This window comes from Poecile atricapillus, chromosome 1 (assembly GCF_030490865.1).
Source record: "Poecile atricapillus isolate bPoeAtr1 chromosome 1, bPoeAtr1.hap1, whole genome shotgun sequence".
Lineage (NCBI taxonomy): Eukaryota > Metazoa > Chordata > Aves > Passeriformes > Paridae > Poecile > Poecile atricapillus.
The window spans coordinates 103,283,724-103,300,468 of NC_081249.1; the positions used below are offsets into that span (position 1 = coordinate 103,283,724).

General features: G+C 40.2%; 1 protein-coding gene across 2 annotated transcripts in view; it reads left to right on the plus strand.

Moving 5' to 3' along the window:
- UVRAG (UV radiation resistance associated) overlaps positions 1 to 16,745 on the plus strand; it is a 100,053-nt gene that overhangs the window by 35,319 nt on the left and 47,989 nt on the right. For both annotated transcript variants that reach the window (XM_058830004.1, XM_058830003.1), the window contains exons 7-12: positions 2,873 to 2,978; positions 4,866 to 4,992; positions 5,913 to 5,997; positions 6,539 to 6,626; positions 7,184 to 7,244; positions 9,251 to 9,416. In XM_058830004.1, coding sequence (XP_058685987.1) covers positions 2,873 to 2,978; positions 4,866 to 4,992; positions 5,913 to 5,997; positions 6,539 to 6,626; positions 7,184 to 7,244; positions 9,251 to 9,416 — 633 coding nt within the window. The remainder of the gene's footprint in view (positions 1 to 2,872; positions 2,979 to 4,865; positions 4,993 to 5,912; positions 5,998 to 6,538; positions 6,627 to 7,183; positions 7,245 to 9,250; positions 9,417 to 16,745) is intronic.

A 16,745-nucleotide genomic window follows, 5' to 3' on the forward strand; every position in this document is an offset into this window, starting at 1 on the left:
GCAACAGCAGTAAATTTGTCACACTTCATGTTCCAGTTGCTCTGCTTCTGGCTGACAATGGCTATGAGCTGCTGCAGACACTGGATGACAACACGGTTGGCTAAACTTATCCCTTTAAAAAGGCTGGAGTTTCTGCTGTAACTGGCTTGGCTTTCCCAATTGCTGGAGGAAAATTGGTAGCAGGCCAGTGGCCTCTTCAAGCCCTCAATTAGCTTTTAAAGTGCTGTGGAAGTGCTAATTTTAATAAAATACATTAAAAAACGAAGTCTTGGTCAATATAGGAAGAATCCCATGTTGGCTAATGGCATATAGGGGATGTAATCAGTTGGCTTACGCTATTGTTTAATAACCTGGTATTGGTTATTAAACCAAGCAGGATTGTGCTCAAAGTACAGCTTGTGCTGACTAAGCTGTAGCATTGGACCTGCATTTAGCCTCGAAATGGAAACAAGATGTGGTCAGTTAGAGTTGAAGTTTCTCTCTGTTTATTCTGCATGTGTTTTAATCCAGATTTATGGCCTCAGCTTGCTGATCTCCATTGGTGTAATCGTAATTGCTTCCACCAAAGTCTGCTTGTGCAGAGGTGATAGACAAAATTTCCCTGTTGGCATTCTTACAGCTTAATTTGTATTCGTCTTGTTGGATGACCAAAGATTTCTATGTGGGGACATTTTCTTGGCTGAGAAAAGAATTTCTGTTGATAGTTGCTGTGTTTGTGACATAAAGTCCCTAATCTTGGTAGATTTAACTTTGGATTTGGTTATGTTACCATTTTAAAGTTCTTAGAACAAAAGTGGATGTACTGGGATTGAGTCAACCAATATCAGTAATTTTTCTGTCTTGAAGTGTAAATGGCCCTCTTTGGCATCAAGGCAGCAAAGTTTAACTGTGCAAAGAATGAGTGGATGATGCTTGGCTTAAAAAGAAATCAATTTCTTATTAAAACCATATTTTATTGCTGAATTATTTTGTATAGCAGTTTTTATATGTCAGGAATATATATTTAGATACTGATTCACCCAACTGAACGAGTATTCCACTGTATGTACTGTTTTGAGAAGTCAGTCTCTGTAGATATTTATTCCTTACCCTTTGGGCATGGGTAGGAGAATTTAGAGACTACACAATTTGTAGGTTGTTAATGAGTATTGATCAAATCACTGTGAGAAACTCACGTGGCAAATGACCTTTCTAACAATTTCTCCATTCCGTAAATACTTTCAATGAGTAGAGCACTGTAAGACTGTCTCATGATCACCTAATAGACTAAATCAAGAATGTTCTTCCAGTGTTAAACTACATAAAAAGGGGAAATGTCACTCAGTAAACTTGACCTAAAACTTTTAGCTTTCTTATATGTAGAAGGAAAACATTCCAGACTTTTGGAAAGAGACAAGTTGGCAAGTATGGAAGTAGAAAACTTAGCTCCTGCTGGATGACATGACAGCAGAGCTCTGAGTGATGTTCAGGATGGTCAGCAAACCTTGGCTTTGACCTGCGTAACCGCATGTTCTCTAGCCAGCAGCCTCAGGATGCATTCACAGAGGTGGGAGGTGTAAGAAGTAGTTCCCAGTAGGATCAGAGTTTCCAGGAGGTCTCAGTTCTTCATGGAGCATGTTAGACCAAGCCCTTGGGTGATGGAAGACTTTTGGTCTCAGTAGTCTTAACCCCCTCTCACCCCCTCAGCAGCCAGCAGAGTAGTGTTTCTTAATACAGGATGGAGTACAGCTGCTCTTGACCAGCTCTGTCACTGCTGGTGCTATGAGCAGTTTGAAAAACTCAAGAGAAACCAAAGAAATTACTTAGATTCTTGTTTTAAATTATACTATTACTGGTGTTTAGGAGAAGGAGAAGTGTGAAGGAGCTAAAGGCATCTGATGACTTAAGTGTATTCATTTAGAACCGTGACATGTATAAGTCCTAAATCACAAGACCTTGTTTATTAATATTACTAGCATTGTTTGTTTCCATTCCATTCCACTCCTCTCTTTTTCTAATAAATACAATAATTTCTACTCCATGTTAATTTTAAGAAAGAGGTTAATGTCTCTTGTAGACCTGTTTTTGCCATCTTTTTTCTCTGATTTTTTTTCCAATAAATATGGCAAATAATTATTTTTCTCTCTTTACCCTGAAGCCAGGGCTAACAATCAAAGTAACACATCATCATAACCTTTTAATGTTTTCAAATGTGATTCAATTATGAAACCTATGTTTTTGCCACAGAAGGGCCTGTGGCATAGTGGGAAATGCTGAAGAATGTTTCATGTTCTTGGCTGGGTAACTGTGTTAGCTAAAGGATACTTGCTCTTTTTGTAAAGCTGGCCTGTGTTAACAATGTTTGTGTATATCCATCTTCATGTTAATGGTGATTTAACTTAAATGCAATACCCATAATTACCTGCTCTCTCTCCTTCAGCATGAGCAGCATCTGTTGAATTGAAAAAATTAGGAAGAGATTTTGATACTTGATGAATTTAAAGACTTTGTGGTTTTCTTCATAAACTATGCAAGTTATCACAGAATGGTTTGGGGTTGTGGGACCTTAAAGCTCATCCAGTTCCAACCCCCTGCCATGGGCAGGGGCACTTTGCACTAAATCAGGTTACTCCAAGTCCTGTCCAACCTGGCCTTGAACACTGCCAAGGATGGGGCAGCCACAGCTTCTCTGGGCAACTTGTGCCAGGGCCTCACCACCCTCACAGGGGAGGAATTTAATTCCAGTATCCTGTCTAACCCTGCCTTCCTTATGCTTCCTCATTTGGTATTTTGAAGTAGAAGCTGACAGTCTGAGTTTGCATTCCTGCTGCTGGTTTTGAGGTGTTTGCACATGTGGGGAACCTTTATCACAGCTGTAACTTTCTCCTTGCAGGCTCCACAGAGCTCAGTGTGCAATTAAACAGACTCAGGTAACTGTTCAGAAAATAGGAAGGGAGATTGAAGAAAAGCTGAGATGTACATCTACAAGGAACGAACTGGTATGTTTGATTTATTAAAACTTTATTTTATGGGCTTGCTGAAGCATCTGGCTGATGTCTTGACCATAAGCTTGGTTTTTATTTTTAACACTTGAACTTGAAATCTTTATTTACACCTGTCTTTTTAAATGGGAACTCATCTGAGAGCTGTATAATATCATCAGTATGAGTTGTGTGTGTTGCTCAGCTGGACTGCTGATCGCTTATCCTATTTTTACCTTTATTTTGTACAATCATGCTATCAAAACATAAACATTGCACAGTGTATGAAAGAATTCTTTTAGAAAAAACAAACTTCTAATGATTTATATGAAACATGACAGGAACTTGTGGTGGATTTAGGGTGAGGTGAGTCTACTGGGTGTATCTTCTTGCACCCTGATTCCTTTTGGATAAACAGAATTCATGCAAATGCCACCACTCAAGTGACACAGTCATTTTGAGCAGAAATTGTTCTAGATCTTACAACAGCTTTTGACAGTTGGTTTTGCCTGCTCTCCTCCCTTCCCCAGAGAAGTCTGTTGACATTAACTTCTGCTTTCTGCCCAGGAAAGCTGATCTTGGTTTAAAGATGAGTTGACAGAACAGGAATGGTTTGTGGTTCTTTATTACTTCCATGGACTTCATTATGTTGGTACTGGTATGTGTCTGGTGCCTTGTAAAGGGCACATTTGCAGTGTGAAGTTCATTTATTGCTGTGAAGCAGATTCTGAGTTGAGAGTACTCAGCTAAGTTCCAAAAGTGTCAGGCTTGCTCAAGGATTTGACAGACTGGGAAAAATAGAAGCTTGTTTACTGGCTGTAATTACAGGGGTTACATTGTAGATGAAGAGGTGAAGAAGTCACCTTCCATAAGGGACAATATAAAATCTCTTGTGAGTCATTCCAATCCAGAGCTTCTTTACCTTCTCCTGGTATTATGACTGTTTAACCATAATCTTTTCAGTTATGGATATGCTCATCCCTCCTTGCAAAGGCTTTTCATTTTTAAATATCTGAGAGCAAAGCTATATCATACAATCCTAGTATGTTTTTGGTTGGAGGGGACCTTAAAGCTCATCCAGTTCCAACCCTCCTGCCATATGCGGGCATACCTTCCATTAGACTAGTCTGCTCCAAGCCCTGTCCAACCTGGCCTTGAACACTTCCAGGCACAGGGCAGCCACAGTTCCTGTGGGCAGCCTGTGCCAGGGCCTCCTCACTCACCCTCACAGCAAATAATTTTGTTCCCAATATCCCATCTAACCCTGCCCTCTGGCAGTGGGAAGCTATTTCCCCTTGTCCTGTCATTCCAGGCCTTTGTCCAAACTCCCTCTCCAGCTGTCTTGGACCACTGGGGCGCTCAGGTCTCCCGGGAACCTTTTCTGTTCTCTAGACTGAACTCTCAACTTTTTCCTTATATCCTCTTATTCTCATTGTCCTGAAGCTGGGAATTGAATCTAATAGTGCAGCTTGAACATCTCCAGCCTTTTTCCAGTTCCTGGGAAAAAAAACCCAAAAAATTTCTACAAGCTTCTTACTGCTCACCTTCCCTCTTGCTGGTGAGCCCTTTGCCAGGGAGTGAATGCTCATCCTGCTGCTAGTGCTGTGCTGTCAGTTTTTATGTCCTGGTGAAGCACTGTTCTTAATTTTTGGTCTGGGCTCAAGAGAGGTGATACAACCCATAGGAGGAGCAAGCACTGTGGCACACAACTGTGTTGCTTTCCTTCCAAAGCAGCAAAATTATTAGAGTCTTTGGGAATCTGTTTCCTGTGGTAATCTGTGAACTCAGTTCTTAGACAGGTGCTAGTCTTGTCCTGTTTTTTCATTCCCTCCTATCACCTTTTTATGAAACTGCTTTTGTGCAGTGAAGCTTTTTTTTTTTTTTAATCTGTATTTCTCCCCGTAGAAAAAGGAGAGCGAATGTTTACAGTTGAAGATCCTGGTGCTACGTAATGAACTGGAACGGCAGAAGAAGGCCCTTGGTCAAGAAGTAGCCTTGTTGCATAAGCAAAAAAGTACTTTGCTTGATAGAGGTAAATGTAGAAACCTTAGCCTAGTTTATGACCAGAATGAAAATGCTGGTTTCTTTTCTATTTTCATTGCCTGGCTGTAATGTGCTTGTGTTTTTTCTCTATCTGAAATTTGCAGCTAGGTGTAATTTCTTCACTCTCTGTGTTATACTGAGTTTCAGACAGCAGTTTCTGGTATCTTGTCTCTAAATAACTTCTTATTATGACATGTCTCCAAAGCAATCTTAAATCTATGTTTGACATTTTATGAGAACATCAGAAGAGCTGCAGTATAGTACAGTAAACATTGACATGATAAAGAGACTTCATAATATCATGAGGGAAGTTGCTGTACCTGTGGTTTGGATTCAGTTTTAAGCATTAGAAGACAAAAATCCCTCTTAATATTTTGATATGAAAGTCACAAATGAAATGCTCAGCCATCTTGGTATCATTCTTTACCGGGCAAGTCTCCTGTAGTGAAATGCTGTATCACTGCCTCTTTGGAGCTCACCAAGACCAAACCAGACACATGTTTGATCTTGTTGCAGGATTTTTTGTTTCAATACTTAGTTGAGTCTAAAGTAATTAGTCACTGCTAAAAAGGATGGTTTTTACCGTGTACTTTATTCTGGCTATGCTGATATTGAGACCTGATAACTGGATTACTGCACTGTGTGGTTGTGAGAGGAATAGGTATTAAAGGAGGATGAAATCTGATGGGTTGTATTTGGCTGGTGAATGGTGTGTAGTGCATGAAGACAAGTGTTCCTCCTGTGATGGCATTCTCTAGTTTGGGAGCATAATATGGAAAATGGGAGGGTAAGAATAAGTGGAGGATTATTGCCAACATTTTGTGAGTATCTACTTCTAAAACTTTGGATAATTAAGAAAATACTTCATACTGGTTTTTTTTTTTTTCTCTGATTCCTTATGTTCCTTAGAAAATGCATTTGGAACTGAGTACCAGAAACTTGAAGAGCATAATGAATCTCTGTATGAATTAAAAAAGGAATGCACTGCTAAGAGGTAAAAGGACCTATGTTTATTCTGTAACTAAAAAAAAAAAGACAAGCTTGAGAGTAGGCCATTGAATATGGGACTTCTGGCATCAAATTCTTCCTCATGTTGTCCTAAAACTTCTGTTAAGACATCCCTGCTACAATTCATAGATATCTAAAGTAATAATTACCAGTGGCAAGTCTAGCAGAGAAGAAAACAGAGGCTTGGTTGTATGTGTTGACTCTGATAGGACTTCTAGATGTGCTTTAGTGTAACACAGCTTTGTAATACCCGATTCTGGCAGCTATATGTCTATAGCTATATATGTCTATAGCTATATATAGCTATGTCTATATATATGTCTGTAGCAAATATGTCTATAATGTATGGTATGCGTGAAAACAAAAATTAGCTTTTAAATGCTGTATTATTTTTTTGGGTGGATTTACCTAACTTTTTGGAGGATAGGAGGTGATAACTGGAAAGCTGCAAAAGGGATGTGACAGCTTGGTACCTTTATTTGGAACTTTTGAAGAAAATAATGGTTTTGGAATCTCTTTCCCCAAAGAGAACAGTTTTTGAAGACAAATGCCCAGCAGACTATTCGATGCAAGCAGTTGCTGTCAGAGCTATCCTACATCTACCCTATTGATTTGGTATGTTTTCAACATCCTGACAACCTGCTCAATGTGAAATGGACTTCCTATACTGCAAGCAAATATTATGCTTTACTTGTGACAGAATCTGCTCTTTGTTCATTCTGTTTATTTCAGCTTTTTCTTACATTTGGTCTTTAGATTATGAACTTTACAGGGAGGGAGCTTGTGCCAGCGCCTCTTACACAGTGCCCTCTATGAAAATAGAATAGCTATAATTTAATGGGTGTTTTCCATTTTGTGTACAATTACATAAATTAACCCTGACAGTAGGCTAGCTGAGTGCACAGAAACATATGTTAAAATGTTGAGCTTCATATATTCATATATGAATTAATATAAAGCTCTTCACTCTTTAGAAAAGTGTTTTATTTTTTCGAACTGTGTGAGATGCGGATTAAAATACTGTCAGTCACTGTAAGTTTAGTTGAATGTTTAGGTTTTTTTTATTTTTATTTTATTGTTTGTTAGGTTTGTTGTTCCATTTAATGAAGGTTTTGGTGTTCTGGGTGTTATTGTTCCATGCTCACTTTCCACTGTTGATTTTAAATTTACAGAATAACCAAAAGGATTACTTTGTTTGTGGAGTCAAACTTCCTAATTCTGAAGACTTTCAAGGTAGCTGCATATTCCTAATGTAGTTGTTACAGTTAAGACTGCTTCTAAACTTTGTAAAATTAATAAGCAATAGCTTGGGGTCCAATTTTTGACCAAAAAGATCTGGTCAAAATTAAGAATTATTTGTTGGCATTTCCTAGCTAAAGCAAAGGTGGTTTCTTTTGACTCTTAGCAAAGCACCTCTGTGTTCTAAGACTGCATATTGAAACACCGGAACAGGTTACCTAGAAAGGCAGAAAAGTCTGCATCCTTGTGAATGCCTAGAATCCAGCTGGACACCATACTAGGGACAACCTGCTCTGACCTGGGGTTGAGGGCTGTGCCATTCCCAGAGGTACCTTCCAAACTCCGTGAACCTGGAAAATATTTGTGTCTGGCCTAAAATTCTGTTGGGGCTACTTTTAGTCCATAAATCTTGGCGGGGCAACAGGCATGAATCCCCATTTGATTTGCTGTAGTTGCTGGTGAACTTGTCAAATAAATACCTTGCAAAAAAGTACTTTGAAACTCTCTAACAGTATGGAGTACTTTATAAGTGACATTCTACTTTAACTGTCAGCTCTCATCCTATTTCAGAAGCAAATATATCATATGCCTGCCTGTATAACAGTTGTACGGTAACTGCATGCATTCATCTACAAATGTTTGATGTGAACTGGCAATTCATTAAAATCCCCTTGAGGGTTTCTTGTCCCCAATACTTATTCACTCTGGTTTCTTGAGCAAAAGTCTCCATCTCTTTAAAGCCACCTCATAGTAATTACCTTGTACTAATAATGTGTATATTGGATACTAGAATATTGGAGGAATAATCTTTAGAACAAATTTGTTTGTCAGTAGGACAAAATTTATCAGTCTATTGCTTTGTTTCCATGATTGCATTAAATGTGAGGATGAACTCAGTTTGCTGACTCTTGAGAAATCAGTGGTGTGCCATCTTCTGGCCAATTTTCAGTTTCCTGGTATTAATTCATTGCAAAAGAATTACTAATTCTTTATCCAAGTATCTAGAAGTATTGTATTGTAAGGAAGAAGTACTAAGCATTCAATTTAGTGAAATGGGCAGTTAAATTTGAAACCCACCTGTCTGGCATGGATCTTATCTCAGACTCAGTAGATACTATTTTTAAAAAAACTAGGCATCTGAAGGATGAAAAAAAAATTCCCTAAAAAGCCAGTTTTGCTGCAAATTTTCAACATTTTTTACAAAATCCATTTAAACAGGGGTGTAACTTAAATACATATATCATGACAGGCTCTGGTAGAGCTCATTATGGTCATTAAATTTCATTATAAGCTTTCTTGAAGGTCCTCTGTTCAGCTAGTTTTATGGATGCACCAGAAGGGATGACTATTGCTAGTGCTGTCTGTATCCCTTGAAAAAAATTAAAAATAGCAAAAAGAGAAAGGAAAAGCCTTTATATGGCTAAAAGATGTAGTTTCAATTGCAAGATCTGTTCCTGGCAGGTGAAGCTTTAATGCTAAAACCTTAAATGTCAAATTGAAAATGATACTTTAAAACTAAGTTTTAAAGTCAATCTAAGTTTTTCCAGCTATTGGCAAAGAACAGAGTTCATAGCTTGGGGTTAGTGTCTCTCCCAACTGATCTCACTCGTGAATAAAGTTGAGGAATGCAGCTTTCCCTATCCCACTCTCATGTGTCAACTCCATCTAGAGAAATGCAAAAAGCTTAATACTTGAGTTTTGTCTTGGGAATTTTGTTTTACTTTTCTCATCTTTTCTTTACCCTCCCCCATCCTGGCAGTGTAGCTTTGAAAGTAAAATTTGCAGGAGAACAAGCCATCACCCATTTTCTGTGCCTTGTCACAGGAGGCAAACACAACACAGTGAAGTGCAAACACTTGTAAAATGCTCCAAAATTACTCCAGGCCTCCTTCTGTCCCTGAGTTCTGAGAGCTGTATTAATTGTTGTTCTCTGAGCAATAAAGATGAATACTAGGATTCAATGGATACAATTAATAATAGAATCCTTTTGTCATTGACAGCAAAAGATGATGGAAGCATCGCTGTTGCCCTGGGCTATACTGCTCACCTGGTTTCCATGATATCCTTCTTCTTACAAGTGCCACTCAGGTATCCTATAATTCACAAGGGCTCCCGGTCTACAATCAAAGATAATATAAATGACAAGCTGACGGAGAAAGAGCGAGAGTGAGTATATTGTAAATACACTGATCTACTTTCTTCAACACAACACCAAAAAAACTGATCTTAAACAGTTTTGGGTAGTCTGAGGTGATAGGAATTTGAAGTTACTTGTTACTGCTTTCAGTAGCCATGGAATAGTCGTTGAGTTTCTCTTGTTGGAATTTTGGGATACAATAGAGTAACTCAGGTTTGTTATTTTGGGTCTGTTGGCACATATATGGCTTTGATTTGGCATCCACTAATGCTAGAAAAATTTAAATAGTGTTTCTTAGTGTTTCATGAGTTTTAGAATTTCAGGAGTTTCTATTTGGAAAACTTGCCTTTTATGTTTTGCTCTTGGCTGTGGGAATAAACTGCTGATAGCAAGTGTAGTTTCACAGAGGAGCTGCTGCCAGTGCCTGAATAGTGGTTGATAAATGGGAGAAAACAAATAGCTTTCTTTTAACACAGTTTTTTAATCAATTGAAAAAGCACAGTAACCTGCCACCTACTGTAAATCTTCCAAATATTCAATGTAGAGCTTTTCATTTGTTCTGTTATCATTGTCTTTGGTCATGTAGCTACATTGTTACTGTTCTCCTTCTAGGAAATTGTCTTGCTGTCTCTAAAATCACCCTCTGAATGTCGTCTTCTGTGTTTTGGAACTTTGCTTATTTTCCCACTGTCTTTGCACCTGTGTGCTGTAACATGAAATTAGTGGCAATTACTGGGTAAGGTTCCCTTTGTAGCCTGAAACCACTGAACTGCCAGGAATCCAGCACTTGGTGGGAATGTCAGCATTTGAGGGAGGCCAACTGCTCTGTTCAGTTTCTGGGCACTGGCAAAGTTTTCCCAGAGAGTTGATGGACTACCCATCCCTGGAAGTGTTCAAAACCAGGTTGGATGGGGCTTGGAGCAACATGGTCTAGTCGAAGGTTTCCTTGCCCTGGCAGGGGTTGGAATGAGATGAACTTGAAGTCTCTTACAACTCAGGGATTCTGCAACCTTGTGTGTGTGTATGGATGGCTGCAGTCAGGCTTGTAGCATCAATAACTTCATTTTTCCACAAAACTTCAAAAAAAGAGCAAAGGAAATGACTGAGGGGAAATTAACTTGAGGAAAGTAACTGACTCTACTGACAGGAAGCTGTAAAAAGCCAAATTCTTCTATTTGGAAATAGGGAGTCAGAGTATTGCAGCATTTTAACACTAATTCCTCATAATCCAAATAAAGACAGATGGGTTTTATTGTGCCTAGTTGACAGGATTGGGATGCTTGAAAGTGTCTGATTTCTCTTTAAAGGTTAGTGACTTTTGGCAGGACAGGCAAGGTAATTTGCCTTAAGATTTAAACTTGCTGAGGTCTTTCTGTTTTGCCACCATAGAACACAACTCTATAATTATGTTTTGCAAAGTAATTTTGATACCATTTTAACAACTTAACACACTTTCTGGGTGCCTTAATAGAGCATTGACCTGTTTTGCTTCAGTGTAATTCTTGAAGCAGATGATCATTCTCCTTCTTGTACATCACTTTGAGAAAGGTTGCAAACTAGAACATTTTTATCCCAAAAACGAATTTCTGAGTAGTAGAGCTCCCTGTATCTGGGTCTGCAAAGATTAATCCAGTTTCCTGTTCTCTCCTACAGATTGAAAGGTTTAGTCCTTCATGTTACAGCCTTCCAAACTCTTGTGACTTAATACTTGATTTCACAACAGATTTTTGAAAAGGAGAGAGTTTAACTAAGTATATGAATACCTGTTTGGATATTTACCTGTGTTGTGCAAGATTTTTTCAGAATCAGCTCCTGCTGGAGATCTCTTCCCACCTATTGGAGAAACAGTCCTACCATCTCCAAGGTCTTATGTCAAATATCTTAAATTGCACTTTTCTTTCTAAACTAATACATCATGTTTCTCTGCTCCTAATTGTGTTGAGCACAGCAGTTAGCATGCATTATTAAATTTCTTTATCAGTTACCTGTTCTTTATCACCTTTTCAAACTCCAACATATGTTGTTGAGTAATTGCAGTGATATATTCCCTATATTTGATCTTTACTATAACACATAGTTTCCTCATTATTGACTGGCTTATACTTACATGCTTGGCTTTTTTTTTTTTTCATTGTAGGGTGTTGGAGGTTAGGATTTTTCCTTTTTTCTTTTCTTTCTCAGGAAACTTTTCTCCCATTTGTTGTCTCAGAGATGGGAATGACAGATACTCAAGAGAGGTAAAAGATGTGGCCAGGATGGAGAGGGGGCACAGTTTGCTTCTCTTTCTTAGCTGGGAGGTTTTCTCTTGGCAAATGTAGAGATACTTGGAGAATTGGCTGAGGGCCAGGGACTGGGCTCAGCTCACTCTCTTGATATCAGAGTGGAGACAGTTGTGGTTTTAGTGCCAAACTGCTGCTGCCCCCGGGGATTCACTGCTGCTGTGGAGTTTTTTTGTCTTTCACTGTTTCTCATTTCCGTGGGTGAGCCTCTGCTCGTAGGAGCAGCTGTTGAACTGGGATCTTTTCAACATCCAGCCTCACTGCAAAGGGGACCTTGACCTCTCTCCAGCAGGAGTGTCTCCCTGCTGCTTGTGAAAGCCTGGCTGCTGCTGCCCTGCCCTATTGTTTTCTGCTGGTGCTTCAGGCTTTTTTGCTATACTTCAACTCCACAAACGGTGTCCAACCCCACGGCTTATGTCACTGATTTGGAGTTTTTGCTGCACTTGTTTTACCATGCTGGATCTGCTTCTGCTGTTCCAGCCTGCTGCTCCAAGGTTCCTGCTACAGTCTGTTTCGCCATCCAGAGTGGCCCTGAGACCAGCTGCCCTCCATGAGTTTGCAGAGGGAGCCCCTTGTCTCTCCCACCAGCTGAGGTGCCACTGACCGTGTGGAGAGAGGTTGCTGAGCTCACATCACAGTGCCCCCATCCCTGCCCAGCTGGGAGCCAGCAGCACCCCTGACAGCTGTGGCCATAACTACACCGAAGGGGAAAGTGCCTGACAGCCAAGAGAAGGCTGTTATTGGGTTTCTGATTTTGTTTGTTGTTGCTGCCATTGTTGTTGTTGTCTTGTTATACATATATATATACTAGTAAATCCCTGTTATTCCTTTTCCCATATGTTTGCCTGAAAGCCCCAAAATTTCAAAGTTAAAATAATTTGAAGGGAACGGGTTCATATTTTCCATCCCTGGAAGGTTCTCGCCTTCCTTGGCAGACACCTATCCTTTAAACCAAGACACAGGGTTTCTCTGAGATCTTTATGAGGAGTTTCTAAAAATTGTTCATTGGGGGAAATAGCTGAGGTTTTCTCTCGAGAGTAAATTCATAACTCCAGATGTTTGTTTTTAAAGTTACACTGGATAAAGATGTTACTACACTTTCAAGTGTCTTTACCAGCTTTTCTAAGTCCTCCTTTTGAGCTGCTTAAATATTTTGAGAGCTTTCAGAATGTAAGTAAATTCTGGGAAATGTTTTGTCTGCTTCAGATTGGTTTACTTGCATGATCCAGGTCACTTCTATGAGGACCTTAAGAATTTACAGGTTTTTTTGCATGCAATATGTAGGAAGAAAGAATCCTCAGAAGTTCTGGAGTCTGAAAGATTTCAGAGCAATGAGTGAGCTTTGAGTCAATTTGCAGAGGACACTGTGTTTGGCAGGAGTGTTGACCTGCTGGAGGGGGCAGGGAAACTCTGCAGAAAGATCTGGACAGGCTGCATTGATGGGACAAGGCCAATTGTATGAGGTTCAACAAGGCCAAGGGTTGTATTGTACCCTTGGGTCACCACAGCCCCATGGAACACTGCAGGCTTGAGGCAAAGTGGCTGGAAAGCTGGGAAGGGCCCTGGGGGTGCTGATTGACAGTGGCTGAACATGAACCTAGGTGTGCCCAGGTGATCAAGAGGCCAATGGCACCTGGTCTGTACCAGTAATGGTGTGGCATCAGGCCCAGGGCAGTGACTGTCCCCCTGTGCTGGGCACTGGTGAGGCACCTCCAGTCCTGGGCATCTCTGAGCAAGACAGACATTGAAGAGCTGGAGTGTGCTGAGAGAAGGGGATGGAGATGGGGAAGGGTCTGGAGCACCAGGAGAGACTGAAGGACTTGGCAGAACTAAGGCTGGAGAAGAGGAGGCCTTTTCACTTTCTACACTTCCATAGGAGGGTGGAGCTAGGTGGGGGGTTTCTATTCCCAGGTAACAAGTGACAGGATGAGAGGAAACAGCCTCAAATTGTGCCAGAGAAGTTTTAGGTTGGATATTAGGAAACATTACTTCCCTGAAAATGTTGTCCAGCCATGGTCTGGTCTGCTACAGTGGTAGAGTCAACATCCCTGGAGGGATTTAAAAACAATGTGGATGTGGCACTTGAACACGGGTTAGTGGTGGCCTTGGCAGTGTTGGGCAGGTAGTTGGATTTGGGATGTTCTTGAAATCTAAGAACCTTAATGATTCTGTGAGTCCAAGGGTATGTAACTCCCAAATTAAAGCTACTTAGGCAGCAACATGGTCCTCTTTCCAGTGATGAACAAGCTTGCTCGCAGAGTAAATCACCTATTCTTTGGCCGTGTTCTGGTGAAACTGAAACCTAACACTTCATCACATGCTCAACAAGAGTGAGAATGCTGAGAGGAAACTACTTCTGATACATGTCTCAGTTTAGAAGACAGGTGTCTGCTAGGGAGGGCAGCAGCCTCCCTTGGAATGAAAATGTAGACCCCCTCCCTCCGAATTATTATAATTTTGATATCAAGGGGCTCTCAGGCAGAGATGTGGGGATAGGAATAACAGTTCTTTACTAGTGTGTATAACAAGGCACACAAACAACAATAACTACAGCATTAACAACAAAACAGAACCAGGGACCCCGTGACAGCCTTCTTGGCCGAGACGGGAAGGGATGGAGGAGAGGCTTTGCTTCACAAACCCCTCGGGCAGTCAGTCCCGGTGCTCCTGCAGGGCTCTGAGGAACACTCAGCTGGAACAGCAGGGATGAGCTGAGATCCCGGGCTGGTGGCTGAGGTGTATCAGCAGCTCTGTGGCAGTGCCTGGTACTGCAGGATGTCCCGGCAGGACGGGGGTGCGAGGCCCACAAAGAAAGAAGGAGGAAGCAGCAGCAGCAGCTCTGTCTGAGTGATGGCAAATTCCCTTCTCTCAGCCGCAACAGCTCCCAGCAAGTGTCTCGCTCTCAAGCTGAAGAAACCAGCCAGCCCCCAGCTGCCCCCGCACCCACTAAGTACCAGCAATCAGGTTTTCCCCAAAACTAATGGGTAAAAATTCGATAGGTGAGCCAAAACTAAAGGAAGGACACCTAACCCCCAACAATATATTCTGATACTGTATCTCTCAAGCCCTATATTTAATGCTTCTATTAGTCTGCTAGCAGTTAGATAGTCTGACTAGATAGCTAGCCTTTCAGATTTTTAATAAAGAATGACTGTCAGTTTAGGACAAAATAAGGATTGTTGTGGCTGGAGTGAGACATATGTTTTGACCTTCTGTGTGTTGGTGTTGCTGCTCATGTCATAGTATTTTTGAGTATAAATAGCTTGGAGATACATATATATATTCCTCTAAGAAGAAAAATAAGGTTTTTAAAGTTTAGTCATCTTTCTGGTATGCTTTGTATATCTGGGCAAGTGAAATGCACATTCAGGTGAATTATTTATGTTGAATTTTTGCACTATCACTCCTACTATATCTTCAAGATTTTCAAGAGCTCTTGCTTCCCTGCTAGGTAATTTGGAACTGGAAACCATTTCAATAAATGGTTTTACTAACATTATTTCTCTGTAATAATAGTACAGAGAAATCAAATAGTGCACACAAATCTCATGGATGCTACACCTTCTTCCTACCAAAGTGTGTTAAGGGAAGACTAGTAGGAGCAGTAGTAAGAAAGTGGCCAGTGTCATATTTCAGACTGGGGAAAAAATGAAGGTGTAGAAAATGGCATCAATGCCTAAAAAGATTTTATACTTAAAAGGTAGCAAGAACATTGTCATTTCCAAGCATAGCTTGGCATTGCAGAGTAGTCTGATCTCCAGAAAGGTTATTTTTTTTTTTCTTGTCATATGTTTAAATATTGAACTTGTTGGTCTTCAATGTTATAAAGGCCAAAAGTATATATGAAATCTAAGATAAACAGGACCCAGACAGTAATGGAAGAAACCTGATCTAGTCTGGTACATTTTTTGCAGGAATATTTGGCATTAGTTGGCCTGAGATAACAGATCTAACTAACTGAGTAAACAAATATAAAGATTTCCTTGGAATTTTGTAATTTATAGAAAGACTTTTTTTTCTTTCACTCTGCCTGACGAACACAGACAGCAAAGGTCAAAGGATTCAAACAGCTACTATGCATGTCTTGGGCATGTACATTGAGGCATCTGACATCTTTGCAGTTGTTTTATAACTTCGATGTACCTCAAGAACCAAAAGTTGTATGAAATAGTGTAAGGTGGAGTGAAATTAAGGATGCTACCATGGGTTACTTGTCCTGTCTAAATGCCTGGTTTTTGTCATTAAAATAGGAAACATCTGTCTATTGTAACACTGGGTCCTCATAGAAAACAGGATCAAAATACAGCTACGTGATAATACAGCTAGAAGGGATAGGTTTGTTCCTGAAGTAATTTCCTGGAAACTGTTTCTCTGATGTGGAGCTACACCTCAAATTTGTCTCTTTCTGCAGCTCAGCTTGATCATTACTGAGAACCTCAAGCATGCCAGAAAATTCCAGTGATTAGTCAGTTTTTGTCTTGATGTTTGATTTCTCTAGGTGCTGATACTTTAAAGGCCAGTTTGATTTCATTGTTGTAGCCCTTGTGGGAAGGGCAGATGTATAAATAAAAAAAAACAGGTCATCCTCCACTGGGATGATGCAGACTTGTTGCAACTGATGAGTGTATCAAGCATGAACCAGAGATGCCCTTCTTGGGTCTTCAGAGTGGTTATGGATTCCCTTAAGGATGCAAAACATTGAGTAGGTTTATCTTAATACGACTAAAGTTGATGTACAAGGTCTGCAGCACCTTTGCGTGTGGAGAATGTTGGTGTATCTCCATAGTTTGTTGACTGAACCTTGAACTCAAACCCCAGCACACTGAATTACTGCAGTTTGGGGTTCTTTTCATTAGTTTAGGAAACCAGATTTCAGATATGTGGAGAAGATTAAGTAAATCAGGCAGGACTGATTTTGAATCTGCACATACTTAAGCAATTATTTTGGACATATTTTGAATCTGCGCATACTCAAGCAATTATTTTGGTACATTGGTGTTGTATTTTAGACCTACTCATTTGCACTGCCCAGGAAAACTTGTGTGTGGTTCACACAGTGTTAAACCATGAAAAGTGAGT